Raw genomic sequence first — 25035 nt, forward strand, 5'->3', positions numbered from 1 at the left:
ACGATGGATGTCTGAAGTTGTTCTGAACCAAAGTGATTCAGCAACGTTAATGGTGAAGCTGTTGCATGGAAGGATTGTCCGCAGACACCCAAGATCACATTCGCCTGTGCCACGACCCTGAGGTAGCTAAGTTTCTGCATCATACAGCTGTGGAAATTCGACAGGAAGTGGGGGTGGAGGAGGAGGACGGAAGGGACGGGGGGGGGGGATGGAATGTGCACAGCCGGTGAGAGGTGGAGGGTGTGATTGGTAATGTTAGTTTTGTCATAGCTGTGTTCGAGGAAGAACCCCTGTCAGATATAACACATTTCTTTTAGCTGCCCTTATCCTTGCCCGGGGGGGACATCTTTACGATCCTTGGCATTAGGTTTAAAGTGGGCTCTTAATGGTGTGTGCAGCTGCATGGCTGACTTGGCTGGTGCTCTGTGTCCGTCCACCCACAGCCCAACTCCTGGCCACCCTCCACTGGCAGAAGCCCCCCAGCCAGCGGCACGACTGTCGGCAAACTATGGCAATTTTGGACACTCTACGCACACCGTGTGTCTCTGTCTCTCTCTCTCTCTCTCTCTCTCTCTCTCTCTCTCTCTCTCTCTCTCTCTCTCTCTCTCTCTCTCTCTCTCTCTCTCTCTCTCTCTCTCTCTCACTCACAGCAGTCACCATGCCAGGTTCACAATTTTGAAAGCACAAGTGAGCCATGCCATTGGGAACTCGGCCCATCGGAGGCAGAGAATTGCGGGTGCGCCCACTAATGAGATGCAAATGGTGTTTAAAGTACGTGCGGAGTGAAACGCAATAACGCCGTTTTAGAAGTTACGGAGAATCGCGATTTGGCATCGGAAGCTATTCTCCGCCCGACCCCACTCCCTGATTTTGGCGTCGGTTAGCTGAGAACCCCGCCCATGATGTTTTAAAGAACATATTCCCGACTGGCCTTCCAAACTTGCGATAATCCGAAACTCTGTCACCCATGGATTTATTCACACCGCCCAATTTGCCCATCACACCTCTGTTCATTGGTCTACATTGGCACCTGGTTAAGCAATGCCATGATTATAAAATTTACAACCTTGTTTGCAAATATCTCCACCGTGTCACCCCACCTTAGCTCTGGAGTCTCATCCAGTTCAAGCTTTGAGGTATTTCTACTCATCCAATTCTGACATATTGAGAATCCCCAATTCTAATTGCTTCACCATTGGTGACTGTGATTTCAGCTGCTAGTGCTGGCTTGGTTCTGGAATCCCTTCTGTAAACCTCTCCGCTACTCCATCCCCTGTCTAAGGCGTGCCTTAAAACCTGAATTTTGCCCAGGTTTTGCTCATCTTCCATATTATCTCCATTTGATTAATTTTATATTGTAACGATCCTGTGAAACACCTTGGGATGTTTGAGGACACTACAAGCGCTAGCCAAGTACAAGGCGTTGTCTTGACCTGACCAAAAGCTCTGCCATTGATGGATTGGAGGGATGACAGTCTTCAGCAGGCCAGTCATGTGCGAAAGTTGAAAGGGAGCTGGTGCAAGAACAGCTAAAGCCTGTGTGGTGTAGTGGTGGCAGTTACAGCAAAAGTGACTGAGAAGCTGTTCTGGTTGAACAATTTAAATGTTTCCATGATGCCACTTCCAACATATTTGTGTCAGATGAATGACTGTTTGTAGTTTAAAATCCATGCTCTTATACATTTAGATGGAATATCTTTTGAAAGGAAGAAAAAGTAGTGAACTTGTTATTGCCTCCCCAGAAACTAGATAGAAGATCCTCCCCCTCCACCAGCAGTCTGGATTCTGGGAGTGAATTGAAGGAGCGACCAGTAAAAGGAGAGAGTGCACTACAGCGTGTGGAGTGTATTGCTGGCAATACAAGTTGCTGTGACTGCGGCCAGTCAGACCCACGCTGGGCAAGCATCAATCTAGGAATCACACTATGCATTGAATGTTCAGGAATTCACAGGTATCATGATAATAAAAGATTAAACGTCGTAATATATTGGAAAGGATTTGCCTCCTTTCACATACAAACTGTGCTCAGTATTTGGCAGAAAGCTGCTTTTCACTGGGTGAAAAAATAGCAAAAAATTAAAGTTACTTGCAATGTTGGCAGGATACTGGTTCTCAATTGTAAGGCAGAATAAATTCTAAATCTGAGACTTGCTACTCAATTTTGGAGGTTTGCAAAGGAAAATCTCCAAATAGTAAAAAAAAAATTACGGGTGCGAAAGTATTAACTTGATTATTGTCGATTGAACACAAATTTAATTTATTGCTGCATTGTTAAACTTCAGTGCCTTGCAGGCTGCTGATCTACTGATGGATATCTGTAGTATTTGTGTATTATTGGTTTTTTTTCTTTTTGTGTTTAGAAGTCTAGGTGTCCATTTTTCTAAGGTGCGTTCCCTTACTCTGGATTCATGGGAACCTGAGCTCTTAAAAGTGAGTTTAGTTTTTTTTTTCCCACTCTCATAACTTTTTGTATGTTTTATTACAATTTCATATGAAGGATTAGTTTGGACAGTTAACATACAAGTTTAAAATCATCACAAAGGATCTTTGCCAGAAATAATGTTAGCATGTAGTATTATACAGCAAAACACCTTAAAGACAAATTTTCCAAAAATTTCTTCCCAAGTATTCCACAAAATACTTAGTTGAGACGTCCTCACTTTACACCAATTGAGCTGATCAGGTCAGTTTATAATAGCATAGTGATATTTTTAATACTGGAACTTGCAGGGTAGAAATGCATTTTAGAGTATTCACAATTCATTAGATATAGGAGCAGAATTAGGCCATTCGGCCCATCGAGTCTGCTCCGCAATTCTATCATGGTAGATATGTTCCTCATTTGCTACCTGCAATGCTACAGACCAAGAGCTGGATTGCAAAATCAGCCAGAACATCTCCTACCTAGAACACATGACCTAGGAGTAGGCAACTTAGTCTCCCGGGCCTAAACACACTCAATATGATAATGGATGATCCCATCCTGGCCTCTGCTCCACCGTCCTGCCCGTTCTCCATAACCCTTTAACCCATTACCAATTAAAAATCTGTCTAACTCCTCAAATTTACTCGCTGCCCCAGCGTCCACCACACTCTGGGGTAGCGAATTGCACAGATTCACGACCCTTTGCGAGAAGTAATTTTTCCTCAAATCTGTTTTAAATTTGCTACCTCTTATTCTAAGATTGTGACCTCTTGGTTTAGAATGCCCCACAAGAGGAAGCATCAGCTCCACGTCTACTTTATCCATACCTTTACCTCAATTAGATCTCCCTCATTCTTCTAAACTCGAGAGAGTGTAGGCCTAAACTGTTCAATCTCTCCTCATACGACAAACCCCTCATCTCTGGAATCAATCGAGTGAACCACCTCTGAACTGCCTCCAATGCCACTACATCCCTCCTCAAATAAGGGGACCAAAACTGTTCACACCCCAGGTACGATCTTGCCAATGCCCTGTATAGTTGCAACAACACTTCCCTTACCTTTATACTCCATTCCCTTTGCTAGAAATGCCAACATTCCATTTGCTTTCCTTGTTATCTGCTGCACCTGCATGCTCGTTTTCTGTGACTCATAACACGAGGACACCTAGATCCCTCTGCACCGGCGTACCCCGAAGTGTCTCCCTATTTAGATAAGTTGCCAATTACATTTTGGCTGAAAAAATGGATGACATCACACTTATCCACGTTAAACTCCCATCTGCCACATTTTGGCCCACTCTCCTAATCTATCTATATCCATTTGTAAGGTTCTGATTTCCTCATTGCAACTTACTGCACAGGGCTAAATCGAAGAAAGCAGACCAAGGTATGCCAGCAGCACGGTTCGATTCCCGTACCAGCCTCCCCGAACAGGCACCGGAATGTGGCGACTAGGGGCTTTTCACAGTAACATCATTTGAAGCCTACTCGTGACAATAAGCGATTTTCATTTCATTTTTATTTCTGTCCCACCTATTTTTGTGTCATTCCTTTGGCATATTGAAAGATTTAAATCCGCAAATAAGAATTTAACCGTTAGAACAACTACTTTCTATTGGCAGTTCACCAATTGTAATTCCATTTTGTACTCTTCACTGATGATCCTTAAATTTAAAACTTATATTCTCACATTTTGTTTGACAGCTTATGTGTGCACTGGGAAATAGCGTTATAAATAGAATATATGAGGCACAAGTCGACGAAATGCATTTTAAAAAGCCAAATGCAGGAGATTCAAGGTAAATAATGTAACTTATTTGAAATTCAGGTTCTATTAGACAACATTTTCGAGAGAAGTTTAAAATGTCAGCTTGGCTCAAGAGGTTTTTAAGTCGTGGTTTCCTTAACCTGCCTGTTGTGATCTATGTTGAAGATCTGTAGTGGCACCATTCAACGGTGTGTGACTTATTCCCCAATAAATAAACCCGAAAGAGATTAATTGGTCATTTATTTCACTTCAAGCAATTTGACACACGGCATAGTTAGTCATTACATTCAAGATAACTCATTTGGTATGAAGCTGCATGAGGCATCTCTTGAAGGATGTGATAAGATATGAATATAAATGCAAGTTTTTCTTCTAGTGATCTTGATTAATGTTCAAAAATACGTGAGCTGCCACTTTGAGTGAAATATCCTTTAATCGGATAATGGTAGCTGTGGTTGTAAGTTGAACAAATTGCATGATTTCTATAATTAAAATGTAAAATGTAAATTTTTGAGAGACATGTATAATAAACATAAACTAGCATCTGTGAAGGTATACATAAATGACCAGCATGAGCCTTGGCTTTCCACACAGCGTATAATCTCACTTTAACTTGTGCTTTCATTAAAAAATATAGAACGTGTGAGCTTTGTAACTTTCAAGTTTGATTCATGTACTACTATTGCTAGGCTTGAGAAGGAATCTTGGATCAAAGCTAAGTATGTTGAGAAGAGGTTTGTACAGAAAACCTACAGAATTTCTTCATCAGAACAAAAATCACCGGTATTACCACTGTCTAGTCAAACTGAAGGCACACCTGAGAAATCATCCAAATCTCTTACTGTACCAGGGAGCACTTCCAAAATTTCAGGTAATAGTCTATCTGTAATGCAACATTAGAACTACTAGTATAAAATATTATTTGAGTATAAAATTAATATATAAAATGTTTTTGCTGTCGATTTTTTTAAAATCCGAATAACTAACAACTGTGGCCTAGATTTTGAGGTCAACAGCGGCAGCACCCACTGCTGACCTTAAAAAAAAAAAAAAAAAAAAAAAAAAAAATTCCACCGGCAAAATTCTAGTGATCATGATAGGACAAAATGTGAGATTTGCTGGGGGAAAAAAAAGAGACAGGCTGCAGAAGCCTTTTGTCTTGCACTCATCAGGACGGACACGAATACCAAATTTTAAAGGGAGCAACAGTTTATACTGCATGCGAAAAGGTACTGATTAATTGGCAAATAGATGCTGGTTGAGGCATTTCAATGGAGAATATACCAGGTAACTATTGTCCCCCTGCTTTTTAATTCCGAAATGGTGCAATTCTTGGGCATTTTTTTGCTTGCAAAAGATAACTCCCTGTGTATGAATATATGTAGCTTCCATCAAACTTAAGTGAGCCTCATTGTGAGTCCAGCTGATGATCCTAAATTGGTTGTTAGTGTAATTCGTGTGAATTTTAGTGCTGGGTGCAATGCCAAGTATGTCGGTTGTAAGACCTAATATCTGGCGGATCGTATCAAACAGCATGTTCCTTTGGCTGTTGTAGGAGGCAGAAGTTGATTGCACTCAAGCAGACGATGCTGCAAAAACTTAGAACGTAATATCTTACATTAGATGCGATTCTGTAATCGGGCAGTACTTATCGAACAATCCTAAGAGTGCTAAGAATTACACCCACAATCAATAAAATCATCAGCCGGGCCCGCAATGTGGTTCAATTACTCTTGCTAGATGTTACACATATTTGTGTGCAGGGTCCAGTTCTCTGCAAACAAAAAGAACATGTTCCGGCATTGCGCCTTTGTTGAATTGAACAAATACATGGGGGAATAATAATTCCCTGGTACACTTCCCATGGAAACACTGTGGTCAAGCAGTCAATTTTCTCAGGCAGAATAAATTGTTGCTTCCTTTGAAATTTGGCAGTCTTGTATCATCCTGATGAATGCACGACAAAAAGCTTCGACAACGTGCATCTTTTTGCAACAAAATCCAGCAAACTCTGTGGCATAGATTTCTCCTTTCCCGATGTCAGTTTAAACCTGGCACCATGTCATGTGGATCTCCAGTCGTCCAGCAGCAGTGATGTCAGCAAGTAGAGTAAGCATTGAAGAATTCTCACCAAATTCAAAATATTTTTTTAAATTCAAGGGCTGTTATTGAAGTTTTAATGAGGAATACTTTTTAGATTTTGGGGGGCAACTTTACAGGGCACCTTTTCCATTCTCACTAACTCTTTTATTAAGTGTAGTCGTGTAATCAGGAGTCTAATCATGTAGTACAATTCCCTTCTGTATTTTTGTTGACACATGGGGAATTGGGACTCGCACAGAAGTAGAATCAGAAGCATTCATCAATATTCTCAATAATCATCACCCTTCCATTAAACTTAAAGCCACAACACAAGGAAAGTATTAATTTCCTAGACACTAAAGCATTTGAATTGACCAACAGGCATAAGTTAGCAGCAAAATATATTTTTTCATATCACTGTCTATGCACAAATAGCCATCATCCTAAACATGGCTTCTGCAAACTGGTGAGGTCACAGCTAATTGGTTTTCATTGCATAAGTACAAAGCTGGATGATTTTAATCAATTTGCATCTCGGATCTTAATTTCAGATTTGAATTGAACAATTGCTCCAGCACTGATACTGATCGCATATCAATTTTAATTTGTGGAGCAGAGTTCCAAACTTCTACCATCCCCTGAAAGATCTGGTTCTAATTTTTAGGTTATGTTCACCAGTCCTAGATGCTGCTAAATTAATTGCTTGTTTACTTAATTACATTTCCTTTTATTACAACTGTGACTGCACTTTCAAAGCAATTCATTGACCTTAAAGCACTTTGGGGTGCCCCAGAGTCAAGTCTTTAATTACTCAGACACAAAAAGAAAATTATACAATATCCATAGAATCACTTGAGAGATTTCTTTGGAGCTTGTTTGGCTGCTTTACATAATATAATTGTTTATATGCAATTTTAACATTCATCAGGCAGTCTTGTGGTGGTCGTGACCCACATTACCTGAATGGTTCACAGCTCCAGTCCATATTGACAGATTGAGGATGCAAGTTTTCCTCGCTTTCTTGAACAGAGATGCAGGGAGGTGTCAATTTTCAGTAGTGCTGATTCCTGCCTACTGCTTCTACAGATGGAGAAGGTGTTCTGTGACCACTTTTCCCCCAACAGACTCACCCCAACCCCGCCGGCTTCCCTGACAGGCTGACCCTGCACCCGGAACCCCACTCACTTCTGCTGCTCTGGTGCTCAGGCTGATATGCTGCCATTCACCTTCCCACTGCATGCTGCTTCTCCAATCGCAAGCTGTTTCTCTCTGCGTTTCGTGCTGATAAGCTCGCTAGCTGCTCAATCGGCTCACAATTTCTTTTTGGTGGCCCAATGACTGAATTCTCTGTCGTTTTGAGGGCTTTGCAGGTTAAATTTGCTCACCAGCCCTGTGCATTTTGAAATGGATTCTCATAGCAACTTATGAAAAAAATTACACTGGTTATCCTTTACATTTAATTACATTTTACAGTTGGCAAAATCAATGACTGGAATGTACACATGGGATTAAGGTAGAAGTTGAAAGATAAATTTCAAAAGAAGTTCTAAAAATGTTTTTTTCATTGCAATCAAGAAATTTGACATTTCACAAATATGAAATTTGCTTTTCAGGGCCAGAGTTTTAGCCATAATTCACAAGGAGTCAGTGGTATTGTTGGTATTTGCATCCAGAGACCTAGAGTCATGTTGTGGGGATGCGGGTTTGAATCCCACCATAGCAGATGGTGAAATTTGAATTCAGTCAAAAAAAATTTGGAATATAAAGTCTGAAGGTGACCATGAAAAAGGTGACCATGGAACCATTGTCGTAAAGACCAATCTGGTTCACTAATGCCTTTTAGGGAAGGAAATCTGCTGTCCTTAGCTGGGCTGTCCTACATGTGACTCCAGGTCCACATCAATATGGTACACTCATAAATGTCCTCAGGGATGGGCAATAAATGTTGGGCCCAGTGAGCATTGTCCACATTCCATGAACAATTTTTAAAAAAATTACAAACTTAGTAAGCTGTTAAAACCACATTTACACTTCATTCAATAAGGTGTAACTTTTTCAAAGATTTGTGCAGCTAGGTGAATAACATAAAAAGGCAGTCTCTTTGCTTTTATTTGATTGAAATCTCTGGCGACTTTAAAAGTTCACTCTAGAGAAGCATAGAATCACTGAACCGAGTCCTGATTCACTGTGTATGTGCAGGCTTCGCAACTTGCTGTTAGTTTTAATGGAGCAGTGATGACAGACGCTGACAGTTTAACTCCTTATTACTGCATAATCTGGACCCATGTCTTTTGCAGCTAAACATTCTTACATTTTGGGGTTAGCGGTGAAATGACATTGCTGGCTGCTGACCCTGAAAACTTTCCACAAAGATCTAGTAATCTTTCTATTGTGGATTTAACCTTTCCCAGCGTGAATTTGGAATCTCCAGGTGTCCCGCAAAGGTGATATAATCAAAACAGCTTGACAGCCAGTCATATTGAAGAATCCTCATACAGAAAACCAAGAAGTGAAATACCCTGATTATCCTGGCACTCTAACTCGAAGCTGAAATAAAATAAAGAAACTTGTACTTTTTAATTAAAATGCTATGGAGTTTTATCATGATTGAAAAATTTGACATTGTGAAAATATAAGATTCATTGTCCAGGGTCAGAGGTTCCTCATTAGTATTCTGAACTAATATGTGGTTAAAAACCTAGTTATACATAATTTCCAGAGAATTTTAACAGGGCAGCATGGTGGCACAGTGGTTAGTACTGTTGCCTCACAGCGCCAGGGACCCTGGTTCGATTCTGACCTCGGCCGACTGTGGAGTTTGCACGTTCTCCCTGTGTCTGCATGGGTTTCCTCCGGGTGCACCGGTTTCCTCCCACAGTCCAAAGATGTGCAGGTTAGATAGATTGGATATGCTAAATTGTTACAAGATGGGGGATTTAGGCTAGGGTGTCTTTAAGATGGTCGGTGCAGACTCGGTTGGGCCGAGTGGCCTCCTTCTGCACTGTAGGGATTCTATGATATTACAATATTAAAGAAGTTCTCATCAGTTCAGTGATTTCTAATTGATTCCCATCTTTGGAGATTTCAACACTGCATCCTACGGAAAAGTGCGGAATCACTGACAGCGACTTATGGATTTCTGTGTTGCATGCCAAATGTGTGGACTCCAGAGGTTGCTGTCATTTTAAGAGAAATAATGACTGCAATTGATGATGGTTTTGTCATTGTCACAATCACAAAGTCCCAGCTGACAAGTCTTCCAAACTCAGTCAATTCACTTTAAACTATTGCTAACTAACTATTGCTGACTAACAACCTAATGTTCGGTGTTGTTCCTTGTATTTTTCTTTGAATATCTGAAAAACTATTTCCTCTGTTTTCCTCTGTTTCAATGGCTGCTTTTGCTTTGCTAACATGCATGTAACCAGCTGCTGTTAGTAACACTGAGCCACGTCGGGAGTCTCTCTTCTGTCCAGATGAACTGGACTCGCTATTCTCCTACTTTGACACCTCTTCAAAATCTAGTAGTAGTAAGTACTGCACATATGGAGCTTCTCAGTGCCTGTGCTACTAAATTCATCCACTGCTTAAGTCCACTTTATGGGTGCATATGTGAGTTTTTATTTGTGATTTTGACTTCCCTAAGCGTTTTTAAAGTATTATTTGTTCAAGTAGCTTTTTCCATCCTGCATTTGATTGTTTCCTGTTGTATTTGTAGTTGGCATATTTAATTGTTAACTATATTGGAAAATTGCTAAAAGAACCAAGTGAGCTGATTTATTTTGAATTTTAATAAAATGTTGGAATGATTGGTTTTAAATCATGGTGTTTTCTCATTTGTAATTTATTTTTCATCAGTGTAAACTTTATCTTCATACGAATGAACATGTTTGTGCATTCAATTTTACATTGGTAAAATATTGTAGAATCAAAAAGATAGTCTGTTTCTTTCAGGTTTATAGATCCCCATGCAGCTCAGAAATGCAAGATCAGATAAAGCTAAGCTTATTTTAGGTAACAGTTTATTTAACACCATTCAAAATGCAGGATTTGTGTCCATGTTCTGATTTTAAGTAACACTGAGTAAGATCTAAAGCGTCTTTTCTGTAGGCTGGATAAAATAATTCCTTTGCTATAATAAACAAACATTTTTGTCACAAATATTACTTACAGCTTGATACTAAATATTCCCCAACTTTTTATTCAGTTAGTATATTAGTCATAGTCATAGAAATCTTGTTATATCAAGTAAAACTAAGAGTTACAACGGGTTTGACAGTCCATCTTGTTTAACTTGTCTGTTTCTTTAAGGAGTAAAAAATTCAGACAGTGGTGTGCCAAATAGCATTGAAGGCAGCAAGGATGTGGTCATGTCTGTCATTTCCAATAACAACTTACCTGAACCAGGTTGGTAAGATTGGCCAAGGTGAATGCTAGTTGCATAAATTAAAATTTTAGATGCATATCCATTTTGAGTTCTCCTACACTTTACGTATATATTCAGCTAACTTTTATGTGTTTCGAGCTTGATTCATTCTAACCTGAACATTGGTCGTTATATGTAAAGTTTGTCTCTGAACTGAGTATTTTGAGTATAATTTGAAATGTGTTCAATATTTTTAAAAAAAATAATTTTTATTCAAATTTTCACAAAATATCAACAACAGAATACAGAAAGAAAAAAGAACAACCCCCCCCCCCCCCTCCATATACATAAATAATAAATTAACATCCTTCATCAACACAGGCAAAAATACATGCCCACTCAAAAACAAACCCCCCCCCCCCCGGGCTGTCGCTGCTGACCATCTTCTAACGTTCTGCCAGGAAGCCTAGGAACGGTTGCCACCGCCTGAAGAACCCTTGTACCGATCCCCTGAAGGCAAATTTCACCCTTTACAATTTAATAAACCCCGCCATATCGCTGACCCAGGATTCCACGCTTGGGGGCCTCGCATCCTACCACTGAAGAAGAATCCTTCGCCGGGCTACCAGGGACGCAAAGGCCAGAATACCGGCCTCTTTCGCCTTCTGCACTCCCGGCTCCTCTGCCACCCCAAATATTGCGAGCCCCCAGCCCGGCTTGACCCTGGTACCTACCATCCTCTGCACCGTCCTCACTACGCCCTTCCAAAAGTCCTCCAGCGCTGGGCAAGCCCAGAACATGTGGGTGTGATTTGCTGGGCTCCGAGCACCTAATACACCTGTCCTCGCACCAAAAGAACCGGCTTATCCTTGCCCCGGTCATGTGAGCCGTATGCAGCACCTTAAATTGTATCTTGCGCTGAGCCTCGCGCAAGAGGAGGAAGAGTTCACCCTCCCCAAAGCATCCGCCCACATCCCCTCGTCAATCTCCTCACCCAACTCCTCCTCCCACTTGGGCTTTAGCTCCTCCTCCTGCATCACCTGATGCGTTGCCGAGATCCTCCCCTCTCCAACCCACACTCCCGACAGCACCCTGTCCTGGACCCCGCGTGGCGACACCATTGGGAACTCCACCACCTGCTGCCGAACAAACGCCCTTACCTGCGTATACCCGAAGGTGTTCCCCAGGGGGAGCCAAACTTCTCCTCTAGCTCACCCAGGCTCGCGGACTTCCCGTCCGCAAACAGGTCCCCCATCCTTCTAATACCTACCCTGTGCCAGCTCAGAAACTCTCCGTGCATCCTCCCCGGGACAAACCGATGGTTCTCCCGAATCAGGGACCACACCGAGGCCCCCACCTCCCCACTGTGACATCTCCATTGCCCCCAAATTTTGAGAGTAGCCGCCACCACCGGGCTCGTGGTATACCTCGTTGGAGGAAGCGGCAGCGGCGCCGTCACCAGCGCCTGCAGGTTCGTGCCCACACAGGATGCCATCTCCAGCCTCTTCCATGCCGCCTCATCCCCCTCCATCACCCACTTGCGCACCATCGCCACGTTGGTGGCCCAATAATACCCACAGAGGTTAGGCAGCGCCAAACCCCCCCCCAATCCCTGCACTGCTCCAGGAACACCCTTCTCACCCTCTGTCTTCTGCGCCCACACAAACCCCATAACGCTCCTGTTAATCTGCCTGAAGAAGGCCTAGGGATCAGGATGGGGAGGCATTGGAACAGGAACAAAAACCTCGGGAGCACCGTCATTTTAACTGACTGCACCCTGCCCGCCACGGGGAGTGGCAGCACGTCCCACCTCTTAAACTCCTCCTCTATCTGCTCCACCAGTCTCGTGAAGTTAAGCTTATGTGGGCCCCCCCAGCTCCTAGCCACCTGGATCCCCAGGTACCTGAAACTCCTCTCCGCCCTTTTTAGCGGGAGCTCACCAATCCCCCTCTCCTGGTCCTCCGGGTCCACTACGAACAACTCGCTCTTCCCCATATTAAGCTTGTACCCGGAGAAATCTCCAAACTCCCTAAGGATACTCATCACCTCCGGCATTCCCCCCACCAGGTCCGCCACATAGAGCAGCAAATCATCCGCATAGAGCGACACCCGATGCTCCTCCCCATCCCGCACCAGCCCCCCCAGTTCCTCGACTCCCTCAATACCATGGCCAGGGGTTCAATCGCCAGTGCAAAGGGCAGGGGGGACCCCTGCCACATCCCCCGGTGTAGCCGGAAATACTCTGACCTCCTGTTCGTGTCCACACCCGCCACCGGGGCCTCATACAGCAGCCTCACCCACCTGACGAACCCCTCCCCGAACCCGAACCTTTACAACACCTCCCACAGGTACCCCCACTCCACCCTATCAAACGCCTTCTCCGCGCGGATCCATCGCCGCCACTATCTCCGCCTCCCCTTCCATTGCCGGCATCATTATAACATTCAAGAGCCTCCGTACATTAGTATTCAACTGCCTCCCTTTCACGAACCCCGTCTGATCCTCGTGTATGACCTGCGGCACACAGTCCTCTATCCTCATGGCCAAAATCTTTGCCAGCAACTTTGCATCTACATTTAAGAGTGAGATCAGCCTATATGACTCACACTGTAGGGGATCCTTGTCCCGCTTTAGGATCAGGGAAATCAACGTTCTAGACGTCGTCGGGGGCAGAGCCTTCCCTTGCCTCATTAAAGGTCCTTACCAACAGCGGGCCCAGCAGATCCGCATACTACTTGTAAAATTCAACCGGGAACCCATCCGGCCCCGGTGCTTTCCCCGCCTGCATGTTCCCTATCCCTTTAACCAACTCCTCCAACCCAGTCTGCGCCCCCAACTCCGCCACCTGCTCCTCCTCCACCCTCGGAAACCTCAGCCTGTCCAGGAAGCAACCCATCCCTCCTTCTTCCAGTGGGGGCTCAGACCGGGGCAGTTCCTCGTAGAAGTCCCTGAAGACCCCATTGATACCCACCGCACTTCGCACCGTGCTCCCTCCTCCATCCCTAACTCCCCGATCTCCCTGGCTGCCTCTCACTTCCGAAGCTGATGTGCCAGCATCCGGCTCGCCTTTTCTCCGTATTCATATACCGCCCCCTGCGCCTTCCTCCACTGCGCCTCCGCCTTCCTGGTGGTCAACAAATCAAACTCAGCCTGGAGGCTACGCCGCTCCTTAAGCAATCCCTCCTCCAGGGCCTCCACGTACCTCCTATCCACCCTCACCATCTCCCCCACCAACCTCTCCCTCTCCTCTTCCCCCCCTCTCCTTGTGTGCCCTAATGGAGATCAGCTCTCCTCTGACCACCGCCTTCAGCGCCTCCCGGACCACCCCTACTTGCACCTCCCCATTAGCCTCCAGGTACCCCTCTATACATTTCCGGACCCGCCCGTACACCACCTCGTCCGCCAGCAACCCCACCTCTAGGCACCACAGCGGGCGCTGGTCCCTCTCCTCCCCCAACTCGAGGTCCACCCAGTGCGGAGCATGATCAGAAATGGCTGTCGCCAAGTACTCCGTATCCTCCACCCTCGGAATCAGCGCCCTGCTCATGACAAAAAAGTCAGTCCGGGAGTAGGCCTTGTGGACATGGGAGAAGAATGAAAATTCCCTGGCCCCCGTCCTCGCAAATCTCCATGGACCCACCCCTCCCATCTGGTCCATGAACCCCCTCAGCACCTTGGCTGCCGCCGGCCTCCTGCCCATCCTAGACCTAGAACGATCCAATGCTGGGTTGAAATCTCCCCCCATTATCAGGCCCCCTGTCTCCAGGTCCGGAATCCGGCCCAGCATACACCGCATGAACCCTGCATCGTCCCAATTCGGGGCATATACATTGACCACCACCACCCACTCCCCCTGCAGCTTGCCACTTACCATCACATACCTACCGCCATTGTCTGCCACAATGCTCGATGTCTCGAATGACATTCTCTTCCCCACCAAGATCGCCACCCCCCGATTTTTTTGCATTCAAACCCGAATGAAACACCTGCCCTACCCACCATTTCTCAACCTTACCTGATCCGCCACCCTCGGGTGCGTCTCCTGAAGCATGGCCACATCCGCCTTCAGCCCCTTCAGGTGCGCGAACACCCGGGCCCGCTTGACCGGCCCATTCAGTCCCCTTACATTCCAGGTTATCAGCCGGATCAGGGGGCTACTCACACCCCTCCCCCGCCGACTAGCCATAGCCCTTCCTAGGCCAGCCACGTGCTTGTGCCCCCCCCCCCCCCCCCCCCCCCCCCCGCACAACCCGTTCCCCACAGCGGCAGGCCCCTGCCCCGACCTCCTCTACCAACTCCAGCTCCTCCTTGGCCATTCCAGCAGCAACCCGGTCCCCCCCTAGCTGCATTGCTCTCCCCATTGCACTCCCGTAAATCAGCTGACTCCTGCTGACCCCGGCCACTCCCGCCGCTCCATCAAACCCCCCCCCCAGTGTGGAACAACCCCCCCCCCACCAGCAGGATCTCATCCATTCCACTCCCAGCGCGGGAGAAAAAGCCCGCGCTTTCCAGCTCCGGCCCCACCCCTTCAGCCCTAAACACGGGAAAAAGCCCGCGCTTTCCACTCGCCTGGCCCTGCCTCCCCTGGCACAGCACCCTTTCCAGGCCCGGTCCCACTACCCCCAACGCAGGCCCCCCCCCCCCCCCGGGCGGGGCCCCATCTCCCCACCGACCATCAACCCCCCCAAGCAGTTTACCCCCCCAAACGAGCCCACCCGGCGGACCTAATTAAAACTATACGCAATCAACCCCAAAGAACCCCCCTCGAAACAACCCAACAATCCCCAACCATCCCTCCACCGCGACCCCTCACCCCGACCCTTAGTCTGAGTCCAGTTTTTGGCCTGAACAAAGGCCCACGCCTCCTCCGGGGACTCAAAATAATGGTGTCGATCCTTATAGGTGACCCACAGGCGCGCCGGCTGCAGCATACCGAACTTCACCCCCTTCCTGTGCAGCACTGCCTTCGCCCGGTTGTAACCGACCCTCTTCTTCGCCACCTCCGCGCTCCAATCCTGGTAGATCCGGACCTCCGCGTTCTCCCACCTGCAGCTCCGCTCCTTCTTGGCCCACCTTAACACACACTCTCGATCAGCAAACCGGTGGAACCGCATCAACACCACCGGCGGCGGCTCGCTGGGCTTGGGCCCCTCGCCAGCACTCGGTGGGCTCCCTCCAGCTCCAAGGGCCCCTGAAAGGCTCCCGTTCCCATCAGTGAATTCCTCATGGTAATCACGTAGGCCCCCACGTCCGATCCCTCCAACCCCTCCGGGAGACCCAGGATCCGCAGGTTTTTCCGCCTCGGCCGGTTCTCCATCTCCTCGAACCTCGCCTGCCATTTCTTGTGGAGCGCCTCGTACGCCTCCACCTTCACCACCAGGCCCAGGATCTCGTCCTCGTTCTCCGAGACCTTCTGCCGGACCTCCCGGATCGCCGCCCCTTGGGCCGTCTGGGTCTCCAGCAGCTTATCGATTGAAGCCTTCATCGGCTCCAGCAGCTCTGCTTTCAGTTCCTTAAAACAGCGCTGGCGAAGCTCCTGCTGCTCTTGCGCCCACTGCCTCCACGCTGCCTGGTCTCCGCCCACCGCCACGCTGCCTGGTGTCTGCCCACCGCCATCTTGGTCCTCCTCCCTCACCTTTCTTTGCTTCAATACCACTTTTAAAATCGCACCACTCCTGGTCCAATCCATACACCAGCGGGGAATGTTGCTGTCCCCTTCCCACACCGGGAAACGTCGAACAAGCACCGTTACGGGCCCTAAAAAGAGCCCAAAAGTCAGTTTTTAGAGGGAGCTGCCGAACGTGCGACTTAGCTCCGCATAGCCGCAACCGGAAGTCCTCTGTTCAATATTAAGTATATTTAGAATACAATGTCAGCCGCGAAAAAGCTTAGTATCTGCAACTGTATAACCTCTGATCACAGTCAGTGAAAGATTCGCTGAAGGTTTTTCTCTTTTGCTTCTTTAGAAATTTTGGAAGCATCTCTAAGAGGGGGAGGTGGAAGCGACTCGTCCGTCTTTGTGGAAGAGAAATTTATTTCCCCTGGATTACAATTATATAAAGCTGCACATGTTCGAAGTCTTCCAGATATGGCAGAAGCATTAGCCCATGGAGCTGATGTGAACTGGGTCCATGCTGAAGATAATAAAGCTACCCCTCTTATTCAGGCTGTGTTGGGGGTAGGTTGGCTCTTAGCGTCCTCCACCACCATAATAAGAGAACAGAAAATACTGTGGTTTAATTAGAATCAAATTAAATCTGAGAATCAAGTGCAAATTGACATAAACTTAGATTCCAACCAGAATGTCGCAATCCATCCAACTCTGCTCCATCCAATTATCTAAAGCTCTTAACCACTGGCTTGGAAAAATATTGTTGGAAACATCTGCAGCCTTGATAGTTTTTTTTCCTAAATGCAGATAAGTTGACAGGAGCAAGAAATTTGGGAAGAGAAGAAGAATGAATTGACCAAATAGGAGGGGTCAAAATTCTCAGAATATTACAAAGAACTTGTGTATCATTACCCTTAACTTAGTCTGCAATATATTACACTGACCTGGTTACACATTCTTTTATTTTTCTTCATAATGCACACTATTTACTTTTTTAAAGTAATTTCTAAATAAGTAGAGATAAACTCGTAAATGTCTGGATTGGTACTAAAGCCCAAGTCGATGGTATGCCCTCATGATTATATCATTTGGTTCATAAAGTTTTGTTTCAAAGCACACTACAGGAAATAGCTTTTGAGCTTGTCATAATGAAATGAACTACGAGACTATAAATCGTGTTTTAGCAAACACTCCACTATTATGCTTTTTCTTCCTTCTGTTACCCTGTTCTGTTTTTTCCCCTGTCGTCCTCCTCACATAGATACATAGAAGATAGGAGCAGGAGGAGGCCTTTTGGCCCTTCGGGCCTGCTCCGCCATTTATCACGATCATGGATGATCATCCAACTCAATACCCTAATCCTGCTTTCTCCACATAGCCTTTGATCCCATTCTCCCCAAGTACTATACTCGCCGCCTCTTGAATATATTCAATGTTTTAGCATCAACTACTTCCTGTGGTAATGAATTCCACAGGCTCACCACTCTTTGGGTGAAGAAATGTCTCTTCATCTCTGTCCAAAATGGTTTACCCTTAATCCTCAAATTGTGACCCCTGGTTCTGGACACACCCATCATTGGTAACATCTTCCCTGCACCTATCCTGTCTAATCCTGTTAGAATTTTATAAGTCTCTATGAGATCCCCCCCCTCATTCTTCTGAACTCCAGCAAGAACAATCCTAACCTAGTCAATCTCTCCTCATATAACAGGACTCTTCACTCTTGTACTAATCACTCTTCTCTGCACTGTTTATTGATTAATGTTTTAATTCACTTATCTGTGCCAAGTTTGGATCTTGAAGTTATACCTCTTATCACAGGGCTCTTTGGTTGCCTGTGAATTTCTGCTACAGAATGGAGCAAATGTGAACCACAGAGACCATCATGGCAGAGGACCACTACATCATGCCACCATCTTGGGGCACACTGGGTAATAAACCTGTTTACCTTCACTGCTGTGCAATATATTTGCTTCTTTCCCTATGCCTCATATACAATAAGCTGGTTAATGCTGTAAGGGCCGATGATATTTTGTTTCCTTGCTAAAGCATGCCTCAAGATTTTGTGTACATTAGAGCCTTCAAAAAGTACATAATTCATAGACAATTATCGGTAAATCTGACTGGGTAAATCTATAAACATATTATAAGGGTCTCACCAATGCCCTATATAACTGAAGCATAACCCCTCTCTTTTGTACCCAATTCTCTCATTAAACAATATCATTCTATTAGCTTTCCTAATTACATGCTGTACCTGCATACTAACAGTTTGCGAATCATGCACTAAGACACCCAGATCCATCTGCACCTCAGCTCTTCAATCACTCACCCTTTAGATAATATGCTTTTTTATTTAACATTTTCCCACATTACTCTCCATTTGCCAGATCTTTGCCCACTAATTTAACCTATCTATTCCACTTTGTAGCCTCCTTATGTCCTCTTATCAGCTTATTTTCCTACCTATTTTTGTATCATTAGCAAATTTAGCAACAATCAGTCCCTTCATCCAAGTCATTTATATAAATTGTAAAAAGTTGAGGCCCTGTGACATGCTACTTGTTACATCTTGAATAGGTGGCAGATTAAGTTCAATGCAGAGAAGGGTGAAGTGCTTAATTTTGGTAAGATGAACATGGAAAGACAATATAAAATAAAAGGTACAAAGTGGGTGCAGGAGCAGAGGGACCTGGGTACATATGTACATAAATCATTGAAGATGGCAGGGTGTGTTGAGAGCGATTAATAAAGCATCCAGGGTTTTATTAGTAGGGGCACACAGTACAAGAGCAAGAGATTGTGTTGAATTTGTATAAGTAACTAGTTCACCCTCAGCTGGAGTATTGCATCAAGTTCTTGGCGCCACACTTTAGAAGGATGTGAACGCATTAGAGTGCAGAAAAGATTCACGAGAACGGTTCCAAGGACAATGAGCTTCAGTTTTGAAGGTAGACTGGAGCATTTAGGATTGTTTTCCTTAGAGAAAATAATGATCTAACATAAAAGAAGACTGAGAGGAGATTTGATGGAGATATTCAAAATCATGAGGGGTCGGCAGAGTAGATTGGGAGAAGCTGGTTTCCACTCATGAAGGGATTCAGAACGAGAGGACATGGGTTAAAAGAAAAGTTAAAGGTAGCAAAAATGATATTTGAAGAAACTTTCTCACAGCGAGTGATTAGGTTTTGGAATGCGCTGCCTGACAGTGTGATGGAGGCAGCGTCAATTGAAGCACTCAAAAGATAATTAGACTATTGTCTGAAAAGGAAGAATGCTCAAGGTTCAGGGAAAAAAGCAGGGAAATGGTATGAGTTGAATTCAAAAGGGATTTTTTTAAATGGCCTTCATCAAGTGTCTCCTATCACATGTTAGGGTTGCTATTTCAGAAAGAGATTAACCAAGCCGAATTGTAACCAGTAACGGAAGCTATAAAATTATACAAAGGGTACAATATATTGAATTTCACAGAGGGGTACACTATAAGTCAGATGCCAGGTGACCGACTTAAAATAAAGCTTGCCCTGCAGTGATAACTAGTTTTAATTTGATTTAAATTACTATTTTTAAGTTGATTTGAATTACTATTTTTAAATTTTTTAATCTCACTTGCATAACTCTTTTGGGTTGATTTAAATTACTATTTTAAGTTGATTTAAATAACTTTTTAAATTTTAATTAATTAACTTTTAAAATTTCCATGAAATAGCTATTTAATTTGTTGTCAGATCAAGCAAGATAAATACTCAGCGATAAAGCTAATTAAATAGTATACAGGAGATTGGGTATAATCCGACACAAAAACATATTTCTAAAGTTTAATTGCAAAAGTTTAATTTAAAGGAATAAATCATGGCAGGACACCTACAAGGCATGGTCTGCTCCTCTTGCTCCATGTGGCAGGCTGGGGACAGTTCCAGTCTCCAGGGTCAGCATGTATGCAGGAAGTGTGTCCAGTTACAGCTCCTGGAAGCTCGAGTTTCAGAGCTGGAGCGACGGCTGGAGACACTGGAGCATCCGCGAGTCGGAGAACATCGTGGATAACTTGTATAGAGAGGTGGTCACACCGCAGGCTCAGACTCCGCAAGCAGGAAGGGAATGGGTGACCACCAGACAGGGCAAGAGAGTGAGGCAGGTAGTGCAGGAATCTCCTGTGGCCATTCCCCTGCAGAACAGATATGCGGATTTGGATACTGTTGAGGGGAAAGGCCTCTCGGGGGGGGGGGAGGGGGGGGGGGGGGGGGGGGGGGGGGGCGGGGGGGGGGGGGGGGGAGAGGACAGCAACAGCCAAACTCGTGGCACCACGGTTGGTTCTGCTGCAGAGGGGAGGGGTGATAAGTGTGACAGTGCAATAGTTATAGGGGATTCAATTGTAAGGGGAATAGACAGGCGTTTCTGTGGCCGCAAACGAGACTCCAGGATGGTATGTCGCCTCCCTGGTGCTAGGGTCAAGGATGTCTTGGAGTGGGTACAGGACATTCCGGAGGAGGAGGGTGAACAGCCAGTGGTCATGGTACACATCGGTACAAACGACATGGGTTAAAAAAAAGTGATGAGGTCCTAAAAGCAGAATACAGGAATCTAGGAAGGATGTTAAGTAATCGGACCTCGAAGGTATTTGAGATCTTAGGGTTACTACCGGTGCCATGTGCTAGTCAGAGTAGAAATGACTTGGTCACGACTGGGAGTTAAATATCCAAGGGTATCAAACTATTCAGAAGGACAGAGTAGATGGTAAGGGAGGTGGTGTAGCTCTGTTATTTAAGGATGACATCCGGGCAATAGTAAGGGATGACAGCGGTGCTATGGAGGATAAGGTTTTCTGGGTCGTTCGTCACAGTGGAAGACACAAATAACATGCTAGTGACTGATGGAAATGAGGCTATGACAGGTGAGGACCTTGAGATTGTTATCACTAAGGAGGTAGTGATGGGCAAGGTAATGGGGCTAAAGGTAGACAAGTCTCCTGGCCCTGATTGGATGAATCCCAGAGTGCTAAAAGAGATAGCTAGGGAAATTGCAAATGCACTAGTGATAATTTACCAAAATTCACTAGACTCTGGGGTGGTCCTGGTGGATTAGAAATTAGCAACCATGACACCAGTGTTTAAAAAAGGAGGTAGGCAGAAAGCGGGTAATTATAGGCCAGGTAGCTGAACTTCGGTAGTAGGGAAGATGCTGGAATCTATCATCAAGGAAGAAATAGCGAGGCATCTGGATGTAAATTGTCCCATTGGGCAGGCGCAGCATGAGATTATAAAGGGCAGGTCGTGCCTAACTAATTTAGTGGAATTTTTTGAGGACATTACCAGTGCGGTAGATAACGGGGAGCCAATGGTGTGGTATATCTGGATTTCCAGAAAGCTTTTGACAAGGTGCCACACAAAAGGTTGCTGCATAAGATAAAGATGTATGGCATTAAGGGCAAAGTAGTAGCATGGATAGAGGATTGCTTAATTAATAGAAAGCACTATGCATGGTAGCATAGTGGTTAGCACAATTGCTTCACAGCTCCAGGGTCCCAGGTTCGATTCCTGGCTTGGGTCACTGTCTGTGCGGAGTCTGCACGTTCTCCCTGTGTGTGCGTGGGTTTTCTCCGGGTGCTCCGGTTTCCTCCCACAGTCCAAAGATGTGTAGGTTAGGTGGATTGGCTATGCTAAATTGCCCTTTGTGTTGGGCGGGGTTACTGGGTTATGGAGATAGGGTGGAGGTGTGGGCTTGGGTAGGGTGCTCTTTCCAAGAGCCAGTGTAGACTTGATGGGCCGAATGGCCTCCTGCACTGTAAATTCTATGGAAGACTGGGGATTAATGGGTGTTTCTCTGGTTGGCAATCAGTAGCTAGTGGTGTCCCTCAGGGATCAGTATTGGGCCCACAATTGTTCACTATTTACATAGATGGTTTGGAGTTGGGGACCAAGTGCAATGTGTCCAAGTTTACAGACGACACTAAGATGAGTGGTAAAGCAAACAGAGCAGAGGATAACGGAAGTCTGCAGAGGGATTTGGATAGGTTTATGTGAATGGGCTAGGGTCTGGCACATGGAATACAATGTTGACAAATGTGAGGTTATCCATTTTGGTAGGAATAACAGCAAATAAAGTATTATAATATTTGGTAGGAATAACAGCAAATAAAGTATTGATAAAGTATTAAAACATACTGCTGTGCAGAGAGACCTGGGTGTGCTAGTGCATGAGTCGCAAAATGTTGGTTTACAGGTGATTAAGAAGGTGAATGGAGTTTTGTCCTTCATTGCTAGAGGGATGGAGTTTAAGACTAGGGAGGTTATGCTGCAATTGTATAAGGTGTTAGTGAGGCCACACCTGGAGTATTGTGTTCTGTTTTGGTCTCCTTACCTGAGAAAGGACGTACTGGCGCTGGAGGGTGTGCAGAGGAGATTTACTTGTTAATCCCAGAGCTGAAGAGGTTGGATTACGAGGAGAGGTTGAGTAGACTGGGACTGTACTCGTTGGAATTTAGAAGGATGAGGGGGGATCTTATAGAAACATATAAAATTATGAAGGGAATAGATAGGATAGATGCGGGCAAGTTGTTTCCACTGGCGGGTGAAAGCAGAATTAGGGTGCATCGCCTCAAAATAAGGGGAAGTAGATTTAGGACTGAGTTTAGGAGGAACTTCTTCACCCAAAGGGTTGTGAATCTATGGAATTCCTTGCCCAGTGAAGCGGGCGGGGCTCCTTCGTTAAATATTTTTAAGATAAAGATAGATGGTTTTTTGAAGAATAAAGGGATTAAGGGTTATGGTGTTCGGGCCGGAAAATGGAGCTGAGTCCACAAAAGATCAGCCATGATCTCATTGAATGGCGGAGCAGGCTCGAGGGGCCATATGGCCTACTCCTGCTGCTGGTTCTTCTGTTCTTATAACACACTGCCAGCGGATTTAGCACGCTGAGTGGGACTTCTGGCCCTCTGTGGGAGGAAACCATGCCCGCGGAGGCTGCAAGTAAATCTGATTGGCCGGCAACTCTAGAAGTCCCAGTAGCGCCAGAACTGAGTGTTGGGCATTGCTCAGACTTTGTGGGCCCGCGGATGAAGATAGCCATGGTATCTCGACCCAGCTAAGTCCTGGAGTTTGGATGAGGAGGCATTGAGGAATCAAGCGAAGGAGCTGGGGTGGGGTGAAAAAAAGGCCTTCTCACTCCTGCCTGCGTGCCCATGCCAAATGTATTATGGAGTCAATTGACTTGGTAATAATAATTGGTAAAAATTAAATTGCCATTCATTATTCAGATGGGGTGCTGATTTAAAAAAATATATCAATTTAGAATATCCAATTCGTATTTTTTCTAATTAAGGGGCAATTTAGCGTGGCCAATTCACTTACCCTACACATTTTTGCATTGTGAGGGTGAGACCCACGCAGACACGGGGAGAATGTGCAAACTCCACAATGACAGTGACCCAGGGCCGAGATCGAACCTGGGTCCTCGGCGCCGTGAAGCAGTAGTGGCAACAACTGTGCCACCATGCAGCCTTGTGGGGGTGCTGATTTTGATGCCCACCCACTTACCAGTTTGTGGAGACTGGGTCAGGGGTGGGTGGGAAAGCAGTGGACCAGCCACCTGTCATATTTTACATGCCTCAACCCTCCTGTCAAAAACATGTCTGGGGGAGAGGGTGTTTAATGGGCCTTCAATCTGCAAGGTTCTATGTTCTATGTTGTTCTATGTTTGTGTAGCATTCCAGGCTAAAAGAATGTGGAGATTACCTTTTCCACAGAGTTAAGTTTTGAGGTGTTGTTGGATAAGAAATTTTTGTTACTATAATAATCATCTGAAGTAAATACAAAAGAATTCTGATTTTTGAGATCTGTTATGGCAAATGGAGTGGCAGTTTATGAAGTGCGATATATGGACCATTTTAGGTTTTCAGTGTATAGCATGTTTTCACTCTCTTTAAAATTTTTTTTAAAAAGACTGCAATGATTGCCTTCAACTCAACCACAACCGCCTTCCTTTCTAATCAGTATGGCACCGACCAATGGAAGATTTTTCCATTGACACCTATTGACCTCAGTTTCGTGGTGGTTCCTCGGTGCTATTTTTGGTCAAAAATTGTAAGGGTGTCTTGCGGTTGTAGTGAATGAGGTTCTCAGTGTTCCCTTCTTGTTCATTTAACCCTACTTCGCTTTTTAATACTTCAACCATATGCTATCAATCGGAGCAATTTGCTTTCAAATTTAATGACCTGGGCTGTGCTGGTTTGCCCATGTTAAAGTGCTTAATGATATCCCTTATGGTTGCAGGCAATTTGTAGGTTACCTGGCTTATCCCTTTCTCCATTTTCTGAACAGGAAATCACCATTCATCCCTTCCAGTACTTAAATTATTTTCAAAGTGTTTTCGAAAATTATGGCAACAAATAAATGTTTTGTACAATGTGATCGTACCTGAGATGGTAGGACCATGAAAATATATGAAGAAAACCAACCAGTAAAGGGTGAACTAAGTAAAATATAAGGTTTTGTAAATGCTTTGCAACCGTGTGGGGTGCGTAGAAAGAAACTCTGCAGAACATTTTCTCTTTTTGTTAAAAGGGTTGGGTGGTGTTGATAATTCAGAGCCATTCAATATTCTCTACCCCTTGAAAAGGCACATGAAAATAATACTGCTTAAATAAGGGGTCTGGAGATCACATCTGTATGTCACCATTGTGTTTGTGTGCTGTGTTCTTGTGCTACTTTGAATTTTTAAAAAATGAATAATAAACAAAAATATGTATCCAGTATGAAATATTCTTCAGTTATGTTTGGAAAATTTA

General features: G+C 45.0%; 1 protein-coding gene across 4 annotated transcripts in view; it reads left to right on the forward strand.

Annotated features, from left to right (window-relative positions):
* LOC140389775 (arf-GAP with coiled-coil, ANK repeat and PH domain-containing protein 2-like) overlaps positions 1-25035 on the forward strand; it is a 131866-nt gene that overhangs the window by 95870 nt on the left and 10961 nt on the right. For 3 of the 4 annotated variants that reach the window (XM_072474288.1, XM_072474289.1, XM_072474291.1), the window contains 8 exons: positions 1743-1951; positions 2361-2430; positions 4131-4225; positions 4884-5065; positions 9705-9806; positions 10588-10683; positions 16609-16820; positions 18075-18184. In XM_072474288.1, the coding sequence (XP_072330389.1) occupies positions 1743-1951; positions 2361-2430; positions 4131-4225; positions 4884-5065; positions 9705-9806; positions 10588-10683; positions 16609-16820; positions 18075-18184 (1076 nt within the window). The remainder of the gene's footprint in view (positions 1-1742; positions 1952-2360; positions 2431-4130; positions 4226-4883; positions 5066-9704; positions 9807-10587; positions 10684-16608; positions 16821-18074; positions 18185-25035) is intronic. The other variant, XM_072474290.1, reaches the window with a different exon arrangement.

The sequence above is a fragment of the Scyliorhinus torazame genome, chromosome 14 (genome assembly GCF_047496885.1).
Source record: "Scyliorhinus torazame isolate Kashiwa2021f chromosome 14, sScyTor2.1, whole genome shotgun sequence".
Classification (NCBI taxonomy): domain Eukaryota; kingdom Metazoa; phylum Chordata; class Chondrichthyes; order Carcharhiniformes; family Scyliorhinidae; genus Scyliorhinus; species Scyliorhinus torazame.